Source organism: Aethalodelphis obliquidens, unplaced genomic scaffold, assembly GCF_003676395.1.
Source record: "Aethalodelphis obliquidens isolate GAN/ISIS:26980383/991018 unplaced genomic scaffold, ASM367639v1 scaffold31, whole genome shotgun sequence".
Taxonomy (NCBI): Eukaryota; Metazoa; Chordata; class Mammalia; order Artiodactyla; family Delphinidae; genus Aethalodelphis; species Aethalodelphis obliquidens.
Window position 1 is genome coordinate 14,580,325 of NW_020837975.1, and position 20,470 is coordinate 14,600,794.

General features: G+C 43.6%; 1 protein-coding gene across 1 annotated transcript in view; it reads right to left on the minus strand.

The window, feature by feature from the left end:
- Nucleotides 1-359: 359 nt before the first annotated feature.
- XPO5 (exportin 5) overlaps nucleotides 360-20,470 on the minus strand; it is a 44,662-nt gene continuing 24,551 nt past the window's right edge. The window contains exons 21-32 of the mRNA XM_027126832.1: nucleotides 10,138-10,238; nucleotides 7,886-7,982; nucleotides 6,929-7,065; nucleotides 6,120-6,217; nucleotides 5,496-5,542; nucleotides 4,967-5,064; nucleotides 4,278-4,340; nucleotides 3,417-3,499; nucleotides 2,856-2,963; nucleotides 2,582-2,719; nucleotides 2,217-2,381; nucleotides 360-2,036 (exon numbers count right to left, since the gene is read on the minus strand). Of these exons, the coding sequence (XP_026982633.1) occupies nucleotides 1,899-2,036; nucleotides 2,217-2,381; nucleotides 2,582-2,719; nucleotides 2,856-2,963; nucleotides 3,417-3,499; nucleotides 4,278-4,340; nucleotides 4,967-5,064; nucleotides 5,496-5,542; nucleotides 6,120-6,217; nucleotides 6,929-7,065; nucleotides 7,886-7,982; nucleotides 10,138-10,238 (1,273 nt within the window). The 3' untranslated portion in view covers nucleotides 360-1,898. The remainder of the gene's footprint in view (nucleotides 2,037-2,216; nucleotides 2,382-2,581; nucleotides 2,720-2,855; nucleotides 2,964-3,416; nucleotides 3,500-4,277; nucleotides 4,341-4,966; nucleotides 5,065-5,495; nucleotides 5,543-6,119; nucleotides 6,218-6,928; nucleotides 7,066-7,885; nucleotides 7,983-10,137; nucleotides 10,239-20,470) is intronic.

The window sequence follows — 20,470 nt, forward strand, 5'->3', positions numbered from 1 at the left end:
CGTGTGCTGCTTAACCCATTTCCTAGATACCAGAGGAAGTTCCTGAGAGAAAAAAGGGTGGTCCATGGCAGTCAAGTCACATCAAGAGCCACACAAGGAAGACTAACAGTCCCCTTGGGCAGCCCCTCTGGGTTAGGTCCAGTGGCCACCAATGACGACACTGAGAGAACGGAAGGGCCGCCTGGTCTATGTGTCAGGAATAGAAAGCTGCTTCTGGCTGGCATGCTATTTCAGAGGGTTTGACAGAGCAGGGCTGTCAGTCACAGTTCTTCCTGTCCAGCCCCCTTAGCAAGCAAGATGCTCACGAGGAACAGTGACCCTGGAGTACGTTACTAGTTTGAAAAAGGGAGATGGGGCCCTTTCTATATGAAATTGAGATTTTTACTGACATGCAGATGTGCTTTAGAGTTAATGTTTCTACAAAAAGGTTCTATAAACAATAGAAAACTTCTAACATGAAGTCACAGGATGTTAAAAATATTACAACACAATAAATACAACTATACCCTCCACAGCCCCACCGCAGAGAAGAGTAGGCAGCTAACAAGTTTGGAGGGAAACATGCTGAGATGGCCTTCACAGTGGACAAGAAGCCCAAAGCACCACCCAGGAAGAGGGGATGGACCAAGTCTGTGCCATAGAAAGCGCAATGTGGGACTCCCAAGTCCGTTTCCCCAGCTTTGCCTCTTCCTGACCTTACCCTACCTGGGGGGGCCACACCAGCTAAAAGCTGCAGCTTCAGCATCGCCAAAACCCTGGTCAGGGGACTGGATCAATGCCAGGCCTCTGTGGGGAACACATGGACACACACTCTAAATGTGTGTCCTTCTGTATAGATTAACTAGTCGTGCATCCACGTCCCCTGTGCTTATAGGGCCGTCCAGTGATGTTCAGAACAGACTGGAGACTCACAGGTTGTGATGGGAAGGCATATTTTTTTCTTTTGGAAATGGCCCATGAGGGAAGTGCCCAGGGACCTGAAAGACCACGAGATTTTTGAAGGCACCTGGACTGAGCTAGTCCTAGGAGAGACCAGTGGCTTTGCCAGCTGCTTGTCACAGATGTAGCCTAGTTGGTCTGGGTTATCCTTAAATGCCAATGACATCATGTGACACTAGATAGGGTACTGTGGCTCTTGTGCCTGAGTGGACCCTGGGGACTGGGGAAACCACACTGAGGGGTCATTCATGGAGGGACAAAATGTGTGAGCTCTAAGGGATGTTACAGAGCGCTACAGACCCTGGCCCAGCCCTGGTCCCTGAAGGTACTAACATTTGATACTGTGCCCAGAGCTTAGCAGTGGCCTGTACCGTGGATCCCATCAGGTGACCAGATTCTTGCTCAAAACAAAGCAGGAACTGGCCAAATTCAGTTCAGCACTCAGCACCTGACCCAGATATGCCCCTGGGGGATGGGGAAGGTCCCTGTCAGCCCAGCAGCAAGGGGGCTCAGTGGGACTTTCAACGATCCAGGAGAAACTCTGGCACAAGTAGTTCAGGGCTGAGCCCCCGCCGCAAGCCTGGCTTGTGGCAGCATTGGGTATAGCGCCCCTAGTTACCACTCTGCACAGGTGTATGGCTGCCTGGGGGCGGGAGGGCCTGGGGAGAAGGGCCGCTCTGCTCTAGCTTTTCTCTCTTGGAAAAGGCAAAGCTCCAAGCAGGATGGGAGATGCCTGGGTAACCTAGACAGAACGGTGAAGCCCTAACTCCCATTCTTCATGCTTTAGCGTGGCTTCCGGCCCTGTACAGGGCCCACTCTCTCCAGCTCCAGACCTGGATCTCTCTCCAGGCTGACGACGGTGTAAAGTGAGGTGGCAGTGGAGAGGGGCCTAGAGAATAGCTACAAAGGGGAAGAAGAGATGACAATAAAGGTCGAGGAAGAATGCCCAAAAGCTTGACTCAGGGTTCAAAGATGGCGGCCAGGCTTCCCTCCTCATTGTCCAGCACCTCCGCTTCCAGCATTGGCTTTGTCTTTTTGAAAAGTGAGGGGAGATTCTTAATGTGAACTTCTTTTCGGAACTGCTCGCCCAAGGGTTTCTGTGGAAGACAAACGAGAAAGAACTAATGCTGGGTCTCGAGTGGTGGGTTGTTTTAAAGATCATCTCACCATAATGGTCGTGGCTACAGCTGGTTTCTGGTTTGCCTGTACACATGGCCCAAGAAGACTGCAAAGGTGGTTGGGAGCACTAAGGAAAGGGTGTGAAGGGTGAGACCTACCCCAATGCACCCAGCAATGAGGCGTTTGAATTGGTCCTTCCGGCGCTTGTCAGCCACTTTCTGCAGAGAGGGGTTCAAAAGCTTGCAATCAAACTGGTCCAGTGAGTCCTTCTGAATTTCAGGGATCTGCTCCATCACAGCTCTTATCTCCAGGTACCTGGGACGCTGAGAAGTAGGGGTAAACCCACTCAATGGCACAGTTTTGGGCCCCGTCACCTTCCCTATCCCTTGCCACACCCACTCAGGGGCAGCACTAGCAACTTGGCAGCTGCCTACGTTTAGGATTAAGGCCCAAGTGACCAGGAGCAGGCAGGCTGTGAGGGATGAAGCCGCAGCCATCCTGCCCCCAGGCTTTCTCCACTCACCAGCGCCTCATATATCTGGAAGGCCAGGTGGACCAGGGAAGCCATGCAGCCATCGTGCTGCCCATGCGTCTGTAAGCCCTTCAGCACACTGGTGAACAGCCATGTAACAGCGTCTGCGAGCAGTGTCCCTGACAGCACCTGGGGAGACAGCTGTGCTCAGGGCCAAAGCGGGACTCTGAAGGCCTCAGCACCCTAGTTCTTCCAACTGATTCAGTCAATCCCTCATGACCCAAACGTTTCATGAGGGGAGAGGAGAAAGGGTGAGTAACCATACTTGTTTGAGGAGAGGCCAGCAGAGCTGTGTGGTCGTCCTCTGGCACGACAGAGTATCCTTCCAGGCCAGGGAATTGAAGGCTGTAATTAACAGCGCTGTACAAACATCCTAACAGAAAAGGATGGAGAATTACAATGGGAAAACAAGTACAATGTTCTCTGAATTCTGATGCATCAGGAGCTAGAGTTTTAATAGGTAAGCAGGAAAATGATAAACGCAGCTACTGAAGAGATGGGAGTTTGTTTCCTCTATGTCTATCAGGCCATCCAAAAAAGAAAAACTAACCAATACAGAAGAGAAAACCTACGTGCAGGAAAGAGAGCTCAGGCCTGGGGGAGGCTGAACACCAGGGACTGGTGGCAATGTGCCTGGGTGTTTTTCTGAGCCTTTGCCCATGCCAGCATGGGAACACAGTGGCCTTGTGCCTTTCCCACTGTTTTCTTTAAATCATATAAAGGCGTATTACCAAAAAACCCTCCTGATGGCATCAGAAAATGAGAAAAGTGGAAGCGAGCTCCCTGGCTGGGCAAGGAAAAAAATCTCGCCTGCCCCTCCACCCACCTCATGCTTCATTAGACATTTTCCCAGGTCTGTAAGCTCTGCCATGGCCGAGGGGGTTACCTCTGTGGCCATCATCTCTTCATCTGTAAGTAGAGACCAAAATGTTAAGCTCCATCCTTTCAGAACAGAGACCGTCCTTTCTGACAGAAGCCCACAGAGTAAAGGAGAGGTGAGTATCCTGGGCTGACTGGTAGTTAAAGGTACTAGGACAGCCCCCCAGCCTCATAAGAGGGTGTAGAAGCCTCTGCCCATGGCAGATCTAGAGATGCATCTAGCCATACGTTTGCAAAACAAGGAATTTTTCTGGACAGTTACCTAAAAAGCTGCAAATGCTGAGGATCTTTTGTCGTTAAACAAATATTTGAGGACCCACGACAGCAGTTACTGGGGATATAAGAGGAATACGACAAAGTCCCTTCCCTGCTAGGAGTTAAATTCTAGTGAGGGAGAGAAGTAATTAATAACACAAATAAAACACGTCAGGTAGTGATCAGTGCTGGAAGACAGAGCAGAGGAAGAACCCAGAGGCCGGTGTTGCTATTTTTGATAAGCTGGTCATGGAAGACCTCTCAGAAGTGACATCTGAGCAGAGACCTGAATAAAAAGCAAGGGGATGGGCCAGGTATATAGCGGGGAGAACAATCATTCTAGGTAGAGGAATCACCAAGCGCAGAGGCTCTGAGGAGGGACTGCTGGGGAATACAGCAAGGGGGCCAGCATGGACGAAAGCTAGGCGTACAAAGTCTCCTCCACACCAGACTGCTAGGGACACAGTTTCTATGGGAACTGACCTGGTTACAGAAGTAACAATATTTAGGAGCTTAATGGCTGACCTCCAAGGGCCGCAACAGGCTCACTTACCGTCTCCATCCGCAGGGGGAGCAGTACCATGGTCAGCACCTTTCTTCGAAACACAGCACACAGCTAAAGCAAGAAAGCAGGGTTACCAGGCTTATCACCACCGGACGACAGCCGTCTCAGGCCAGTGGATCCCAAACTGTCTCTGGGCAGGTGAGGAGTGGGGGAAGGTGGGATACCATCCAGGCACAAGGTCAGCTTCACCAACAGAAATAGAGGCATTTGACCAGACTGTGTTCTGGTCCCTCTTCAAGTTCAGTCAACTGGCGGGAAATTACAGAATTATCTGAGAGTAAATGACCAGGAGAGGATGCCTGATATGTATACTTGGTCTACTTTGGATCTCAAACAAATGAACTGACCAAAAAATAAAAATGAAATATAACCACCTTCATGTCTAAGAATTAAAAAATTTCCCTATTTTGACAAAGCTAGAAGTTATTCCTACCATTAATCCAACTTCCTCCTGCTATTTTAAACCATTTCCTCATAATCTGCCCTTAGTATGAACAACTACAATGCGGTTCACAATTCATAAAGCGTCCTTAAATTGACTTAAGAATTACACAGTTTCTATTCAGTTAATTATTTCTTATCAATCTGTCAGTGTTGCTGCAAACATGTTAGGTGAGTGACCAGCTTTTTTTCCAGAAAAAGGCTTGTCTTCTACCCCTGGTTCCCACGCCACTTACTGATCAGGTCCATGACTTCTCGGGTTAACATCCTCACCAGTTGTTCCTCCAGCATCTCTTGAGACTCTGGGTTTTCATCTGTTGTCTCATCTTCTCCACTGCAGAGAACCAGGGGCCAAGTTCCATGGGAATGCAAAAGCAGCAGTGACCCTAGCTAGACCTTCTGTGCCCACTTCCTTCTCCTGACTTCCTCTGGTCTACATTCCACTCAAAAGTTAGGAATGGGCAGCAGTGATCCACTGAGGGGCATTATTACTTGTGACTGTACCCAGTTGGCTTGAGGGGAATGGATCAAAATCCTAAGAATGTCTCAGCATTCACCTAAGGCAGCTGAAGGTACCCCCTATGAAGGCTTGAGCTGAGTCTGCCTAATGGTCACAGAAAAGCGATCTACCATCTGGGCTGAGGATGACTATAACCCACTGCTGTTCTAGCCCTGGGATGGCAGAGTCCTTCCTCCATGTCTACCTTCTCCCACCCCAAGCCTGGCTGCCAGCTCATCCGTCACGGAGAAGAGAAGGTCCCTTACCACAGCAGGCTCCTCTGGTTGATGACTTGCCATTTTTGGGAAAGCCTCTGGGAAAACAAAAAAAGAAATCAGTGCTACACTAGGGAGAAAAGATAATATCTAAGGGCCACTTCATGGTTAGAATTAGCTGAAGATGAGTCCAGGTAACAATGACAGGGCCTTGGGAGACCCCACAAGGTTAAAAAACCAGATACAGTTTCTGTAACCTCTCCCACACCCACGACAAGGGCAGCATATCAAACACTTCTTTGCTTGGAAAGGATCAATGACATTTCAGAACTCCTGAGTCTCTCTGGACACACCTATTCTCTGCCCAGCTGGTCTCCCTGCTTAATTCCAGAGTCAGGGAAACAGACCCAGGAAGAGCACTCCCCTGATCACCTCTCCTCAGTTAACAGGAGGACAGGAGTAGAATCTGAGTCTGCAGGTGCTTTGCAGGCAATGGAACCAGTTTAGTTCTTCAGAGGGGCTGCTCTACCCTGGGCAGCAAGGGTGGAGCGGCTGTGCAGCCAGCCTGGCAGGGCCAGGAGACGATGCTTTCAGGAGCTCTTGACTTGTGAGACTCACGAGAGGCCACCCACTCTAAGAGGCCTCTTTGCCACCCCTTCCTGGCCAATCTCTTACCATGTGAAGGTAGGTGAAAAGAGGTCCAAGGATGGGAGACACCAGGGCTTCGTAGTGCTCCGGGGGACAGAAGAGCACCAGAGGCTTCACAAAGACCCATGCCGCGGCAGGTTAAGAAGCTTTAGCACACGAGCGCACACCCGTCGTTCTAAGGCACCACTCCCCTGCCAGGCTGGAACTGTGATAAACTCTCCTTACAATATAACTCGCAGGGAAGAACCATACTCCCCCAAACAAAAACAAAGAGTCTGAATGAACATGCAGCATGAGAGTGCTTCTTCCAAGAGAAGCACCTGACAAAGTACAGAAAAGGGATAAAAGCTTCATTTCTCATCTTTCCAAGAAATGGGATGGTAAGAATTTCCCCTAAGGAGAAAGAGCTTTCAACACCCCCTGGACTGCTTTCAGGTTTTTCCTTTTATTTACTTCAATCTTCTTGTCCTTCTAATGTGGCTACTATATACTGTCAGAAATGTTTCCATCTATTTCATATAGCTCAGCTCTGCCTCCTCTGGTGCTTCTGAACTATTCCTGTCTTCAATCTTCTGGCCCTTTGGGTTATCTAGGGAGTTTTTTTTTTTTTTTTTTTTTTTACGGTATGCGGGCCTCTCACTGTTTTGGCCTCTCCTGTTGCGGAGCATAGACTCCAGGTGCGCAGGCTCAGTGGCCATGGCTCATGGGCCCAGCCACCCCGCGGCATGTGGGATCTTCCTGGACCGGGGCACGAACCCGTGTCCCCTGCATCGGCAGGCGGACTCTCAACCACTGCGCCACCAGGGAAGCCCATCTAGGGAGTTTTGAAAGGATATGAAGCATGGGTCTGAGTCGGTAGTCAGGAATATTGTTCAAGTTGACGAAGGCAGAGCTGAGGAGCTGGGTGGCCAGGTGCTCCACGGTGTAGAAGTCCTGCTGCATGGAAGGGCCTGCCTTCCCTAGGATATGGAAACTGCAAGGGAAAATCATGAACAACATCAAATCCATTATCTGTTATCGCCAGCCCTGACTGCCTTGGGAATTTCTAGTCTACAAGAAGACTTCTCAGCTAGAAAAGTAATTAATTGTACTTTCTTTTTAAGAGGACTTTAGCTTAATCAGTATACTTTGAAGATGTGGACTTAATCTTCTTTCAGAAGGGAAAATAACAGCCACCCCCCCACCCCGCCCCAACGTTTAAGGAAACATCTTGAAACCAGATTCAGCATCTTTTAAAAGACAGATGTCGGTACCCAAGATCAACAGTAGCCTTTCATTACTTTGTAAGTAATATGGATTTACGATGGAGAATCTTTTGTTAGTTGGCTGACTAGAGCACTGTGTTAGCGAGATCAGCGCCCTGGGGAAGATGGTGTACAGAAGGGCCAGTTACACCCCCCACGCCACAACCAGGACCCCAAGACAAAATATGGCCAGCTATCTCCCAGTGCCCATGAATAGTGGGCTATGAGAGTGAGGGGTCTGAGAAAATGCATCCCCATCACTGTAACTTCTACTTTGGTCTCATCACTTTATGCACTGGAAACAGACAAGTTGGGCGTTAAAATATCAAGTCATGGCTAGGACTTAAAGGCACATGTGACAATTAAAATAAAAATTGCAGGAAACCAGCCTGTTCATTTTGATTTGACACTAGAATCATTAGTTTCCTGTCAAATTCTTTCCTCACATTACCTGTACACTAGAATTCTAGATCAGATGTCTAATCCAAGGCCATCCTATACAATGCATGTCTAGGAGGAGAATATGAAAAGGCAGCATTGGTTCCTTACCAGTTTTCATAGAGGGTGCAGAAGAAACGCTGCATTCTTTCTAAGACCGTTTTGTAGACAGGAGAGTCATTCAGTTCCAAGAGAGGCTGAGGTAATCCTACAGACAAAGATGGATCAGGAACCTGCTGCTCCCCTGCTGAGGGTCTCAACCTGCCAACACCCTCCCGTAGGCAGAGGTGGTTTGGGGGGCGGGGGGGGGGCGGGGTGCTATAAATGCAAAGCAGCTGACCAAGTCTTCTACCAGCTGGAAGTGCTAACAGCTTCCCTAAAGTGACTGCCACACTGTACTTGCAGGGAAAGGTGAAAGCTATTTAAGTGTCCAGGTTTGAGTACTCTAACTTTTGCCTGGGTTTCTCCAGATGGAACTTGTACCAAAACACACAATGACAGCCCAAAATGATCTCTCCATAAAGTACTGGGAATGTCCCCCCCTTCCTTTGAAAGTCACAGAACCTCTTTTTCAAGCAAAATTTTATGCAAAAGCCCAAGGTGTATAGCAGATAAAAATGAAACCCACTTATCTCAGTATAACAATTGCCTTAAAAGATCTATACTTCTAATCAGAGGCAATTTTGTTTCCAATCTTGCTCCTGGTCGGAAGCTGCCAGAAGGAACTGTTTGTCCATTCTAGTATATTTTGGTTGGTCATACATTTCTATAGCAGCAGTTCCTGGCTTAATACGAATAACTGAAGGGGGGCAGGAGGGTAACAGGTGGTGAAGCAACACCTAATTTTTATATTAATAACAAGACATTTTTTGGACGTTTCATTTTTACTGGTGTCTCCAAAAGGGAGCTTAAGTGTAGTGGTGCCAAAGGAAATGGCCCAGGACCATTTAGGCCAAGAGAGATGGCCACGGGCCCTGGAAAGACAAGCTAACAGTCTTCTTTTCATTAAGTCATAGCTGAGGCATGCTCACTAGATTGCTTAACCATGGCCAGGCCCAGGCAGAGGTGATAGCCGGGGCAAAACCACACTGTCAGGGTTGTGATGGTAAGCCAGCCTGAAGCTCCAGAGATAGGCACAAGGTTTAGACATCTCTGGTGTCTCTAGCTCTAACTTCTTCTTCTTTTTTTTTTTTTTTTTAATAAATTTATTTACTTATTTATTTTTTATTTTTGGCTGCGCTGGGTCTTCGTTGCTGCGCGCGGGCTTTCTCTAGTTGCAGTGAGCGGGTGCTGCTCTTTGTGGTGCGCGGGCTTCTTGTTGCTGTGGCTTCTCTTGTTGTAGAGCACAGGCTCTAGGTGTGCAGGCTTCAGTTGTTGTGGCACGCAGCCTCAGTAGTTGTGCTGTGCAGGCTCAGTAGTTGTGGTGCATGGGCTTCGTTGCTCTGCGGCATGTGGGATCTTCCCAGACCAGGGCTCGAACCTGTGTCCCCTGCATTGGCAGGCGGATTCTTAACCGCTGCACCACCAGGGAAGTCCTCTAGCTCTAACTTCTAACCAACTGCCTTGCCCTCTGTGTTCCAGCCACACAAGTCACCTTCCTATTCCCTGGACATATCAAGCTCTTTGCTGCATGCCTCGGAATCTTGCACCTGCCATTCTGTCTGCCTAGAATGCTCAGCATCTCCTTTTGCCCCCAGCCTGGCCGGTCCCTGTTCATCCTTCAAGTCTCCACTGGGAGGCAGTCTTGTGACTCCACTCCAAGACTGGGTCAGGTCTCCCAATAAACATTCCCACAGTCACTTGCCTTCACAGCACGTATCACAGTTATGATCGTGAAGTTATTTGCTAATGGGAGAAATGAGTTAAAGCAACATTCTGATCAAGGTAAAAACTGGGAAACTTGGCTCAGAAACTATTCCTTAAAAAAGTGATAACATACATAATATTTTACTGATTAAACCTATTTAAGCTTAATTGTTTGAATACTTTCCCCCCCATACACAAAAGGCAGGAAAGTACGCTAATATCCTTCGGGTCAAAAAGCATGGTTTATTTATAATCTAAAGGCTCTAACACATACTACCAGCTGGCAGCTGAAGTGAAGGAGTGGGTTAACATGGGGTGTGTGTGCTTCTGAAGACCTTCTCTGCATGATAAGATAATGAAGTAAACAAACTTGTTCCTAGAGAGCCTGTAGGAACTCCATACATGCATTTCTGAACAAACAGGTGGTCAAGGTCGTGCCAGGTGAGGAGAAGGTGACACAAGGCACACTGAAGCTGCATTAGAGGTAAGGTATAGAAATATAAAGGCATACAAAGGTATAGAAAACTTCAAGAAAAAAAAAAGGTTACATTTCTTACCTAAAATAGCAGATTTTTCCACTTCAAGCATATCTAGAACCCTCGTAAAAGGTTCTGCCATTTTGGCTAGCATTTCTGGTGCATATAAAGTATTGTGAGTTCTGAAAAAAATAGGAATGCTATGTGAACTTTTCTTAGTCTGCTGGAGAAGGAAAGAGTGGGTTTCCATCTTGTAATTCAGTGATACTACATTTCCACATAGATACCTCTCTGTCAACACTACTCTTGGCAGGGGAATTTAAACGTTTCCCTGGAGGAGGGGATAGACTTGATGCTATTAAGTTTATTTGTACAGTATACAACACCTAATAGCAATCAACCACAAGAACTGAATTCTGAGAGAGCCGGACAACATCACAGTCTAAAGCTGGAAAGCAAAATTCTTTCAAACCTGAGACAATGCCAAGGCACTCCCAGTTTTCTGACTGCCCGTGATAGAGGATGAAATGTCAGAGGCATCATGGTTCACAGGCAGGAACACAGAGCAGGTAGTAACATGCCCCCATTTTTAGGATGTTTTGTCTCTGAATCAAGAGCATGGACCCAACAATGCTCTGGCAGCTGTTTAGTCTCCTAGAGGCACATTTGCAATTCCCAGCATGAGCACCTCTTCCCCACCAAAATGACTTACCTTTGTAAGACTACAGACCTGATCTACCTGCCTTCCACAGCAATGGCACCACGGAACAATCTATAGCCAGAGGGCATAACTACCTATTTCTCTTTTAAAAGTTAACTATAAAACATTTCAAATGTATAGAAAATTACAGAACATGGACCAGCAAGATTAAATATTTAAGATGAACAATGAAAAGATCATTTTAGACCATGCTTATTTTTTAAAAACCCTCAATAATGTTTTTTAAGTCTAACCATGTGCATTCATTAGTACCCACGTTTAAGCTGCCTTTTTATGACTGGCTTATTCCACTTAGCATAGTCAGGGTTCACCCATGTTGTAGTATGTTGCAGAAATTCCTTCCTTTTTAAGGCTGAATGATATTCCACGGTTTGTATAGACCACATTTTGCTTATCCATTCATCCACTGATGGACACTGGTTGCTTCCACGTTTTAGCTATTGTGAGTAATGCTGCCATGAACACAGGTGTATAAATACCTCTTTAAGACCCACTTTCAATTCTTTTGAGTATGTACCTCAAGCTGGACTTGCTGCTTAACATGGCAATTCTACTTTTAATTTTTAAATTTATTTTTATGCTCTTGGCCGTGCTGCACGGCGTGCAGGATCTTAGCTCCTCAACCAGGGATAGAATCCGGGCCCCCTGCAGTGGAAGCACGGAGTCCTAACCACTGGACCACCAGGGAATTCCCACTATTTTTAATTTTTTGAGGAACCGCCAAACTGTTTTCCAGAGTGGCTGTACCATTTTACATTCCTACCAACAGTGTACCAGAGTTCCAATTTCTCCACACCCTTGCTAACACCTATTACTTTCTTTTTTCAACATTTTTTTAATGTATAATATCTTTTTTTAACATCTTTATTGGAGTATAACTGCTTTACAATATTGTGTTAGTTTCTGTTGTATAACAAAGTGAATCAGTTATACATATACATACATCCCCATAACTCCTCCCTCTTGCGTCTCCCTCCCACCCTCCCTATCCCACCCCTCTAGGTGGACACAAAGCACCGAGCTGATCTCCCTGTGCTATGTGGCTGCTTCCCACTAGCTATCTATCTATTTTACATTTGGTAGTGTATATATGTCCATGCCACTCTCTCACTTAATCCCAGCTTACCCTTTCCCTTCCCCATGTCCTCAAGTCCATTCTCTACCTCTGTGTCTTTATTCCTGTCCTGCCCCTAGGTTCATCAGAACCACTTTTTTTTTTTTTTTTAGATTCCATATATATGTGTTAGCATATGGTATTTGTTTTTCTCTTTCTGACTTACTTCACTCTGTATGACAGACTCTAGGTCCATCCACCTCACTACAAGTAACTCCATTTCATTTTATGGCTGAGTAATATTCCATTGTATATTCGTGCCACATCTTCTTTATCCATTCATCTGTCGATGGACATTTAGGTTGCTTCCATGTCTTGGCTATTGTAAATAGAGCTGCAATGAACATTGTGGTACATGACTCTTTTTGAATTACGGTTTTCTCAGGGTATATGCCCAGTAGTGGGATTGCTGGGTCATACGGTAGTTCTATTTTTAGGTTTTTAAGGAACCTCCATACTGTTCTCCATAGTGGGTGTATCAATTTACATTCCCACCAGCAGTGCAAGAGGGTTCCCTTTTCTCCACACCCTCTCCAGCATTTATTGTTTGTAGATTTTTTGATGATGGCCATTCTGACTGGTGTGAGGTGATACCTCATTGTAGTTTTGATTTGCATTTCTCTAATGATTAGTAATGTTGACCATCCTTTCATGTGTTTGTTGGCAATCTGTATATCTTCTTTGGAGAAATGTCTTATTTAGGTCTTCTGCCCATTTTTGGATTCTTTGTTTTTTTGATATTAAGCTGCATGACTTGCCTGTATATTTTGGAGATTAATCCTTTGTCAGTTGCTTTGTTTGAAAATACTTTCTCCCATTCTGAGGGTTGTCTTTTTGTCTCATTTATGGTTTCCTTTGCTGTGCAAAAGCTTTTAGATTTCATTAGGTCCCACTTGTTTATTTTTGTTTTTATTTCCATTTCTCTAGGAGGTGGGTCAAAAAGGATCTTGCTGTGATGTATGTCACAGAGTGTTCTGCCTATGTTTTCCTCTAAGAGTTTTATAGTGTCTAGCCTTACATTTAGGTCTTTAATCCATTTGAGTTTATTTTTGTGTATGGTGTTAGGGAGTGTTCTAATTTCATTCTTTTACATGTAGCTGTCCAGTTTTCCCAGCACCACTTATTGAAGAGGCTGTCTTTTCTCCATTGTATATTCTTGCCTCCTTTATCAAAGATAAGGTGACCATATGTGTGTGGGTTTATCTCTGGGCTTTCTATCCTGTTCCATTGATCTAATTTCTGTTTTGTGTCAGTACCATACTGTCTTGATTACTGTAGCTTTGTAGTATAGTTTGAAGGCAGGGAGACTGATTCCTCCAGCTCCGTTTTTCTTTCTCAAGATTGCTATGGCTATTCGGGGTCTTTTGTGTTTCCATACAAATTGTGAAATTTTTTATTCTAGTTCTGTGAAAAATGCCATTGGTAGTTTGATAGGGATTGCATTGAATCTGTAGATTGCTTTGGGTACTACAGTCATTTTCACAATGTTGATTCTTCCAATCCAAGAACATGGTACATCTCTCCATCTGTCTGTATCATCTTTAATTTCTTTCACCAGTGTCTTATAGTTTTCTGCATACAGGTCTTTTGTCTCCTTAGGTAGGTTTATTCCTAGGTATTTTATTCTTTTTGTTGCAATGGTAAATGGGAGTGTTTCCTTAATTTCTCCTTCAGATTTTTCATCATTAGTGTACAGGAATGCAAGAGATTTCTGTGCATTAATTTTATACCCTGCTACTTCACCCAATCCATTGATTAGCTCTAGTAGTTTTCTGGTAGCATCTTTGGGATTCTCTATGTGTAGTATCATGTCAAATGCAAACAGTGACAGTTTTACTTCTTCTTTTCCGATTTGGATTCCTTTCTTTTTCTTCTCTGATTGCTGGGGCTCAGCAAAGTCTATTTTGAAACTAACACAATATTGTAACTATTTTGAAACCAACACAATATTGTAAATAGACCACAAAGTCTATTTTGTCTGATACGAGAATTGCTACTCCAGCTTTCTATTGATTTCAGTTTGCATGGAGTTATCTTTTTCCATCCCCTCACTTTCAGTCTGTATGTGTCCCTAGGTCTGAAGTGGGTCTCTCGTAGACAGCATATATACAGGTCTTGTTTTTGTATCCATTCAGCCAGTCTATGTCTTTTGGTTGGAGCATTTAATCCATTTACATTTAAGGCAGTTATCGATATGTGTGTTCCTATTACCATTTTCTTAATTGTTTTGGGTTTGTTATTGATGGTGTCTTCCTTCTCTTGTGTTTCTTGCCTAGAGAAGTTCCTTTAGCATTTGTTGTAAAGCTGGTTTGGTGGTGCTGAATTCTCTTAGCTTTTGCTTGTCTGTAAAGGTTTTAATTTCTCCGTCGAATCTCAATGAGATCCTTGCTGTGTAGAGTAATGTTGGTTGTAGGTTTTTCTCTTTAATCACTTTAAATATGTCCTGCCAGTCCCTTCTGGCTTGCAGAGTTTCTGCTGAAAGATCAGCTGTTAACCTTATGGGGATTCCCTTGTATGTTACTTGTTGCTTTTCCCTTGCTGCTTTCAATATTTTTTCTCTGTATTTAATTTTTGATAGTTTGATTAATATGTGTCTTGGTGAGTTTCTCCTTGGATTTATCCTGTATGGGACACTCTGTGCTTCCTGGACTTGATTGACTATATCCTTTCCCGTATTAGGGAAGTTTTCAACTACAACTTCCTCAAATATTTTCTCAGTCCCTTTTTTTTTCCTCTTCTTCTTCTGGGACCCCTATAATTCAAATGTTGGTGCGTTTAATGTTGTCCCAGAGGTCTCTGAGACTGCCCTCAATTCTTTTCATTCTTTTTTCTTTATTCTGCCCTGTGGTAGTTATTTCCACTATTTTATCTTCCAGGTCACTTATCCGTTCTTCTGCCTCAGTTATTCTGCTATTGATTCCTTCTAGAGAATTTTATATCTCATTTACTGTGTTGTTCATCATTGTTTGTTTGCTCTTTACCTCTTCTAGGCCCTTGTTAAACGTTTCTTGTATTTTCTCCATTCTATTTCCAAGATTTTGGATCATCTTTACTTATTACTCTGAATTCTTTTTCAGGTAGACTGCCTATTTCCTCTTCACTTGTTTGGCCTGGTGCGTTTTTACCTTGCTCCTTCATCTGCTGTGTATTTCTCTGTCTTCTCATTTTGCTTAACTTACTGTGTTTGGGGTCTCCTTTTTGCAGGCTGCAGGTTCGTAGTTCCCGTTGTTTTTGGTGTCTGCCCCCAGTGGCTCAGGTTGGTTCAGTGGGTTGTGTAGGGTTCCTGGTGGAGGGGACTGGTGCCTATTTTCTGGTGGATGAGGCTGGATCTTGTCTTTCTGGTGGGCAGGACCACATTTGGTGGTGTATTTTGGGGTGCTGTGAACTTATGATTTTAGGTAGCCTCTCTGCTAATGGGTGGGGTGGTGTTCCTGTCTTGCTAGTTGTTTGGCATAAGGTGTCCAGTACTGTAGCTTGCTGGTCGTTGAGTGGAGCTGGGTCTTCGCGTTTAGACGGAGATCTCTGAGAGAGCTTTTGCCGTTTAATATTACGTGGGGCCGGGAGGTCTCTGGTGGACCAATGTCCTGAACTCAGCTCTCCCACCTCAGAGACTCAGGCCTGACACCTGGCCAGAGCACCAAGACCCTGTCACCCACATGGTCAGGTACGTGGGGAGTTTCTTGCCTTTTGGAAAGTCTGAGGTCTTCTGCTAGCGTTCAGTAGGTGTTCTGTAGGAGCTGTTCCTCATGTCGATGTATTTTTTATATATTTGTGGGGAGGAAGGCGATCTCCACGTCTTACTCCTCTGCCATCTTGAAGCTACTTCAACATTTTTTATTGTAACCATCCTATTGGGTATGAAGTGGTATCTCATTATGGTTTTGATTTGCATTTCCCTAATGACTATAGATGTTGAGCATCTTTTCATGGCCTTGTTGGCCATTTGTATATCTATTCAAGCCTTTTGCCTATTTTGATTAGATTATCTTTTTCTATATGTCTATCCTTCTCAGTACCAAACTATTTTGATTTCTGTAGCTTTGCAGTAAGTTCTGAAAAGGAGTTTGAGTCTCCCAACTTTCTTTTTCAAGACTGTTTAGGGGCCCCTTGCAATTCCATATGAATCTGAGGATAAGCTTTGTGCAAAAAACACTGTTGGAAATTGTTTTTTTTAAATGTATGTACGTATGTATGTATGTATCTGCTGTGCTGCACAGCATGAGGGATCTTAGTTCCCTGACCATGGATTGAACCTGTGCCCCCTGCAGTGGAAACGCTTGGAATCCTAACCACTGGACCACTAGGGAATCCCCACTGTTGGAATTTTAACAGGGGCTGCATTCAATCTGTAGATTGCTTTGAGTAATGGTTCCATCTTAACGAACGTAAGTCTTTCAATTCATGAATACAGGATGCCTTTTCATTTAGGTCATCTTTAATTCCAGAGTGTTTTTTAGTTTTCAGTGTATAAGTCTTTCATATCCTTGGTTAAATTTATTCCTGGGTACTTTATTCTTTTGAATGCTATTGTATATGGAATTATTTTCTTAATTTCCTTTTGGGATCATTCATTGCTGGTGTATAAGAACACAACTGATTTTTGTATGATGATCTTGTATCCTATAACTTCGTTGAATTTATTTATTAGCAGGAGTAGTTTTTGAACTCCCTTCTAGTCCTAGTTTGCTGAGTGTTTTTATCATGAGAGGGTGCTGGATTCTGTCAAATGCTTTTTCTGTGTCAATTAAGATGGTCAAGTGGGTTTTTTTCCTTTGTTCTATTAATACGGTGTACTATGCTGATTTATTTTTGTATGTTGAACCACTCTTATATCCTTGAGATAAATCCCACTTGGTCATAGTGTATAATCCTTATAACATGCTGTTGGATTCAATCTGCTTGTATTCTGTGAGGCTATCCATAACTCTGCCTTAGCCCTTACCTCCTGCTGTGTGGAGCTCAAGAGTTGGTAAGTGGTGCCATTTACTTTTAAAAACTGCAATTTGCCAACTTTTTAGTTTCTGAATTAAGTTTTTCTTGGTTGTTTGGGAACATGTCTAATACTATGAAATGATCTCTGATAAAATCAGTCCTTTTTTTTTTAAAATAGAGCTTTTTTCCTATTTATTTATTTATTTATTTACTGGCTGTGTTGGGTCTTCGTTGCTGCATGCAGGATTCATCTAGTTGCTGCGAGCGGGGGCTACTCTTCATTGTGGTGCGCGGGCTTCTCATTGCGGTGGCCTCTCTTGTTGTGCAGCACGGGCTCTAGGCACGCAGGCTTCAGTAGTTGTGGCTCACGGGCTCTAGAGCTCAGGCTCAGTAGTTGTGGTGCACAGGCTTAGTTGCTCCGCAGCACGTGGGATCTTCCCGGACCAGGGATCGAACCCGTGTCCTCTGCACTGGCAGGCAGATTCTTATCCACTGCATCATCAGGGAAACCCCAAATCAGTTCTTCTTGAAAAGAAATTCATAGTCTTAAATTTGATGGGGAACAGATGAGATGTTTTTTATTTTTATTCTTTAATTAAGTGTGACTGTGATCCCAAGATATAATTTAAAAAATATAACACATCATATGTCAAATGTCCCTGATGGTACAACAAAATCTTGTATTCTGTATAGTCTCCTCTCCTCCTCCTCCCCTTCGCCAAGGAGGTGGCACCATGGTGGCTGCACCTGTAACTCACAAGTAATGGAAGGACTCAGTACATACTGCTCTCGTATCTATGGCTCCAGGGAGTCCTACAAGCCCTAGTAACATTCAGGTTCCTGAAATATCACCTTTCCTGACACACTTGCAAGTTAGAGCACTATGATTCCACATTAAGAGGAACTAGTTATTGCATTGGCAAAGAAAAAGACAATCAAGTGATAAAAGTTTTAAGTTCTGCAGTCTGTACCTATCTGAAATATTCTTAGTATCACAAACTAAGAGTGTAATTGCCATACACACAGGTATATATTATTCAGCCATAACAGAGGAGAAAATCTTGCTATTTGTGATAATGTGATGGACCTTGAGGGCATTATGCTAAGTGAAACACATCAGACACTGAAAGACAAATACAGTATGATCTTACTTGTACGTTGAATCAAAAAAAACAAACTCATAGAAACAGAACAGTTTGATGGTTGCCCGAGGAGGGAGATGAGGGTGGGGGAAATGGGCGAAGGCGGTCAAAGGTACAGACTTCAGTTAAAAAGGTAAGTAAGTTCTGGAGATGTAATATATACAGCACACTGACTATAGTTAATACTGTATTGTGTATTTGAAAGTTGCTAAGAGAGATCTTAAAAGTTCTCATCACAAGAAAAAATATGTGTAACTATGTGACCTGATGGGTGTTAACTAAACCTACTGTGGTAATCATTTCACAATATATACATATATCAAACCAAAAAAAAAAAGTATAATCGCTATGCTAAACAAGACTTCCCACATACAAAGATTTCAATAAAACATATAGAAGATATCTGGAAACAATGTAACAAACTTTAAGTTAACAGAAAAGGTGTTATTCTAAACAGATAATGAATGATAATAATGAACCTTCTGAGAACCAGAGAATTCTGCTCCCCACAACTATCTTCCACCCTAACCCACTAAGAACACACCGTGCAATAGAAATAAAATGTAAGTCACATAAGCCATTTAAAATTTTCTAACCAGCCAAACTTAAAAAGTGAAAAGAAACAGGTTAAATTATCTTTTTATTTAACCCAACACATCAAAAAATCATTTCAATATGTTAGCAATATAAAAATTAGAGACATTTTTACATTTTTTGTACTAAGTTTTCAAAATATAGTGTGTGTTTTACACCTACAGTTTATCTCAATTCAGACTAGCCATATTTCAAGCGCTCAGTAGCCAGCCACATGTGGCTAGTGGCTACCATACTAGACAGTACAGCTCTAACACCTTCGATTATCAGACTTTGTTTGACAAGGAGTTAAAACAGGAGTTTTATAACAAGGAGTTAATACACAAACTGGTAGGAATGTAAACTAGTACACCACTTTAGAAAACTATTTGATTCTATCTATGAAAACTGAAAATATGCATACCTTATAAACAGGAATTCTACTCCTACATGTAGGATTCTGCTCCTACCCAACAGAAATCATGCATACACCAAAAAACATTTGTAAGAATGTTAACAGCAGCACTCGTAGTGATAAAAAAATGCTGGAAACTACCAAAAGTCCATCAACACTAAATGGATAAATGAGTTACAGCATACTCACACAATGGAATACCATCCCACCAATGAGAATGAACAAGCCACAACTACATGCAATAACACGGATGAGCTCACAAACATAATATTACACAAGAGAAGCCAAGGCACAAAAGAGTGCATGCTTTTGACTCCATTTATTAAAGCTCAAAAAACCAGGCAAAATGTTAAAGTTAGAAGAGTGGTTACCCCTGAGGGGCGCGCAGGACTGAAAAGAGGTGCTGGGAAGGTAAGTTAGAATAGTGGTTACCCTTGGGGGGCGCGCAGGACTGAAAAGACGTGCTGGCAAGGTCGTTTCTTGACCTGGATGCTGATTACATGGAGTGATTACACTTTGTCAAAATTCATCTACCTGCACTCACAATTTGTGTCCTTTTCTTATGTATATTTGTACCCCTAACACTATACTTCAAGATAAAACTTACTACGAAAACCAGACAAAACTCTAACAGCTCCAGCTGCACACTACTCAGGGAATCTAACTACTCCATTAACTACGGTCAGCATTTTTCAAAATACCTTTCGATTGACTCTGGGATTTTCCAAAAGTGTTGTACTCTTAGGAAAATATCAAGATGACAATCTCTTGTCTCCTCACCTAACCAGGGATGAACCTTGTTTCCAGGTCTAGGTTCCCACCACAGGGACTCTGGCCACAGGCCTAAAAAGTCAGTGAGTCTGTTGCTATCTGACTTCATCACTTTCACATTTCTCTAAACTACAGAAGATCCTTTTGGTCTTAAAAACATCAACATGGAGACAAACTTTTCCTTGACTAAATATTTTACTACCCTCTCAACATGTAACCCATACTTCTTTTTCAAATCTTTTTCCTCCTTTTGAAATCAGAGCAAAGTATTGTCTATTTCCATAGACATGTCCACAATGACAACTTGTTCAGACACTCCAGCCCTCCAATTTGGTCAACATTAACTTAAAACCTTGGATTCTTAAGCATATGGTCCAGGGTGTCTGTTGTCAGCAGAGCATCCCTGAGACAAGAGCAATTTGATTTACTTATGTTGAGTAAATTTGGTTTACTCAGTTGAGACTCCGCTCTAACACCCTGGGTAAGAGGCCAAAAAACAGTGGAGCAGAGCTCTAACCTGAACTCAGAAACACTAGGAGATGTAAAAAGCAATCAAATTTTGCTTTGGCCAGTAAAAAACTGATTCTCTCCAAAGGCTTTCTTTCACTGTAGACAGCATCTATCCCTGAATCATCAAACATATAGTGAGTAACCAACAAGCCTAGACTTGGCCTACTTCCGCTTGATTATATTAGCTCATGTGATGTATAACAGTGGTTCTGAACCTTTAATGTGCACACAAACAA